Source organism: Cucurbita maxima, unplaced genomic scaffold, assembly GCF_002738345.1.
Source record: "Cucurbita maxima cultivar Rimu unplaced genomic scaffold, Cmax_1.0 Cma_Scf00039, whole genome shotgun sequence".
Classification (NCBI taxonomy): domain Eukaryota; kingdom Viridiplantae; phylum Streptophyta; class Magnoliopsida; order Cucurbitales; family Cucurbitaceae; genus Cucurbita; species Cucurbita maxima.
Window position 1 is genome coordinate 1,007,872 of NW_019272055.1, and position 3,539 is coordinate 1,011,410.

Sequence of the window (3,539 nt, forward strand, 5' to 3'; positions counted from 1 at the left end):
AATTTATTTCCCGACAAAACATGGTGGAGCTCCATTACCTTAAAGAAAAATTAAATTATATTTTAGTATTTTTCGGTCACCTTTTGAAAGTTTTAGTCAAGCCTAACTCTCACATATTCACACTTCTAACCCTCTTTTTTTCTAAAATTGCCAAAAGGGTCCTTTTGAGATTTGCTTTTACATAGCTTAGGGCATTCAATTCCTTCTAATGATTTGGTCACGGAATTCAAATAACTAAAATATATATAATTCAAATTTCAAATATTAATAATAATGTTTTTTTTTGTTCTTTCCAAATATTATTAATTAGTGCCGCTAATCTCTGTTGGTGGGTTATTTGGTGAAAGCCTCCAAGTTGGACTCTCTTTTTTTAACTTTCCCATTTTGGTGTTGACAATAAGCAACTTAACAAATGTATCAAAAATTATACTAGCGTGTTGAACCAATTCAAATTGGAAGGAAAAGTGTAACGATCCATACCCAAGATTTAGAATCGGAATCCGACACCTGATAGTCACGTTACTTATCGCTTGTTTCTAAGAGTAAACACTATCCCGTATATCGACAAGAATTATTTCTCTAACATGCATCTTAAGAAAATTCCTAACAGGTCTCTCAATATAAATTGTTCTAAGCCTAACACGTTTTACTTTGGAGTTTCTGTGGGTGAGCTATTGAACAAAAGATAGTCATTGTTGGTATAGGTAGTGACTTCCTATTCTTTTAAACCTTTGTTAGTCATCTTATTTTCAAGATCGCTCTCATTCTATAATAGCTCAAATCCATCGCTAGCAGATATTGTCCTTTTTGGGCTTTCCCTTTCGGACTTTCTTTTTAAAACACTCTGTTAAGGATAGGTTTCCACACCCTTATAAAGAATGTTTCATTCCCTTTCCAACCAATGTAGGATCTCAGACATTCATATGTGGTCTCAGTTCATTCATGAACTCATCCTTTACATGGGTGCCACAATGCGTCTGTTAGGGCTAGGGAGAGGTCTCCACATCCTTCTTACAAAGATTTTTCATTCCTCACTCCAATCGATATAGGATCTATTTAAGAGTTTAATACAAACGTTTCTGAATTTAAACAAGAACAAATAGAGAGAAAGAACGATGCAAAATATCGAATAGATTTGATATTAAAGTTCAAGCAGATAATTACCATAAAAATTATATAAAAATTTATCATAAAAGTCCTTCGCATAAGAAAGGGAGAGAGAAATCAGAAACAGAGAGAGAGAGAGAAAGTTTCAACCTTGATATGAAAGATTGCCACTTTATAATAAGCAATGAAGCTGATGAATTTCCTCCATAAAAGAGAGACAATCAAATCCATCTCATGAGAAGAAAATTCGCCTACTTCATCACTTGTACTTGTAGCAATCCCTTATTTGAAAACCCTAAACTAAATATCTCACTGTGCTCGGTAGCAAATCGTTCCCTCTCGAGCTTCTACGAACACGATTCAATTCGATCGTCACAATGTAGTTGTCTCGTCCAAACACACAACCATACCGAACTATCAACCACATTGTGTCAATCTCCAAATAATCTCTCCTCGAATGCCCAACGGTCGGAGAATGTTTTGCTACCAAGCACGAGTTAAGATACGATCATAGTTGCATCAGACGAGATAAACCCTAATAGATATTATAAGTTAAGAGAGGCTAATAATGAGTAGCAAACTCATGTTCTTGATCAGACCCAGTGAGGCATTCTTTGTCATCTTCAAACCCATCAAGAGGGCAGGTAGGGTGATGGCCTTTTCCAAAGGATCTAATATGATCTTTAAGAGATCTTTTATGTTTGAAATCTGAGCCACAGCTGCAATACCAAAGCTTCCCACAATTCTTTTCATGGGTTCGCCAATCTCCTTTGACAGCCAAAGTTTTGCCACATTTTCTACACATAAATGGCTTAGACCCATGCTTCCTTTTGTAATGGGTTTGAAGAGTTCTAAAGTCCTTCAATGGCTTGGCTCTTGGATGATTAATGTTGTTCTTGCACCCATGAGCACAGCAATAACATGGTAGCCTTAGCATTGCTGCTGGCTGTGATCCTCTAAGAGATTCTGGGCCTTTTCTGTACTCCGAGCCATGTCCCCACATGTGCATCTAAAACACACAATACCATAATTCAATGTTAAAAAAGTATATATATAAATACACATTTTGAGTTTCAACATTGCAAATCTTAATTATTGATTTCTTTTTTTTTTGTTTTATCTTTTCTAGTTGAGAATTTGCCTCAACGTTTTTAAAACACGTCTACCAGAGAGAAGTCTCCACATCTTTGTAAAGAATGTTTCGTTCTTCTCACAACCGACGTGGGATCTCACAATCCACCCCGCGTTCTCTAATCGATGTGGGACTTCAATCCACCCCTCTTTGGAGCCAACGTCCTTGCTGACACACCGCCTCGTGTCCACTCCCCTTCAGGCTCAACCTCCTTGCTGGTACATCACTCGGTGTCTGGCTCTGATACCATTTGTAACAGCTCAAGTCCATTGCCAGGAGATATTGTCCTCTTTGGACTTTTCCTTTCGGCTTCCCCACAAGATTTTTAAATGAGTCTACTAGGAAGAGACTTCCACACCCTTATAAATATAAATAGTGTTTTCATTCTCCTCCCCAATCTAGGATCTCACCGTTCTACTTTTAAGTTATCATTTCTAAAAGAGCTTAGAAAGGATTATAAACAAACAAATAAAAGATAATTAGACAACTTTAATCATAATTACCTGCATGTTATTGTATCTATTAAAAGATTTGTGGCAGATGGAGCAAGCAAATTGCATCGGACCGACAAGGATCTGAGCCGGCGTTGGTATCCAAAACCTTCCTTGAGTACTAAAATTAGAGAAGCTTTTCTGCATTTCTTCTTTCTTTACAAAACCATTCATATTCCCATCACCGAAATTAGGGACATCACCAACATTTGGAAGCCCAATGTGCAAACCCACTTCTACTTTCACCAAATCTTCATCTTCCTCTTTAATTCCCAAGCTTTTTCTTTCCCGATCTCGAATTCGACCCCGTTCTTCATCTTTCTCCGTGAACAAAGGCAGGCACCTTTGGGCGGTCGTCGGAGATATCAAATCTCGATCAGAGGACGAGGAAGAGGACGAAGAAAGGGAAGAAGAGAGAGAAATGGAGGGTTTAAGCCATTCTATGAAAGTTATGTGGTTTTCTTGTGCCATGTGATTCCTCAAACCCATATCTTCAAAGGGTTAACATAAAAATCTCATCTTGAAATGTTGAACAAAAAAAGAGAAGAGAAAAACATAAGCTTTATAAAGGATTGATAATCAAATGATGAACAAAAGGTGGTTTTGGTTTGTCTTTTTTTCCCCTATCATCTTTTTTCTCAATCTTTTTGTGGCTTTTGGGTATGATAGTAAATGGTGGGGTTAGGAAAACAACGACATGTAGGGAAAGAATTGAGAATCCAAGAGATGAAGTCTTGAGGACGACTGTTGATAAAGTAAACTACACGTCGTTTACCTTTTTTTTTTTTTTTTTTTTTTTTTTTTTTAAT

General features: G+C 36.9%; 1 protein-coding gene across 1 annotated transcript; it reads right to left on the reverse strand.

Moving 5' to 3' along the window:
* Positions 1-1,216: 1,216 nt before the first annotated feature.
* LOC111469325 (zinc finger protein WIP3-like) lies at positions 1,217-3,369 on the reverse strand. Its single transcript, XM_023114562.1, has 2 exons — positions 2,743-3,369; positions 1,217-2,116 (listed from the first exon to the last, which is right to left on the reverse strand). The coding sequence occupies exons 1-2, from the start codon at positions 3,217-3,219 to the stop codon at positions 1,670-1,672; spliced, it is 924 nt and encodes a 307-aa protein (XP_022970330.1). The 5' UTR covers positions 3,220-3,369; the 3' UTR covers positions 1,217-1,669.
* Positions 3,370-3,539: the final 170 nt, after the last annotated feature.

Excerpts from the sequence above, each read along its gene's own strand:
- LOC111469325 (XM_023114562.1), bottom strand. The coding sequence starts at position 3,219 with ATGGGTTTGAGGAATCACATGGCACAAGAAAACCACATAACTTTCATA. Across the intron at positions 2,117-2,742 it reads ATAGATACAATAACATGCAG|ATGCACATGTGGGGACATGG; the intron begins GTAATTATGATT and ends TGTGTGTTTTAG.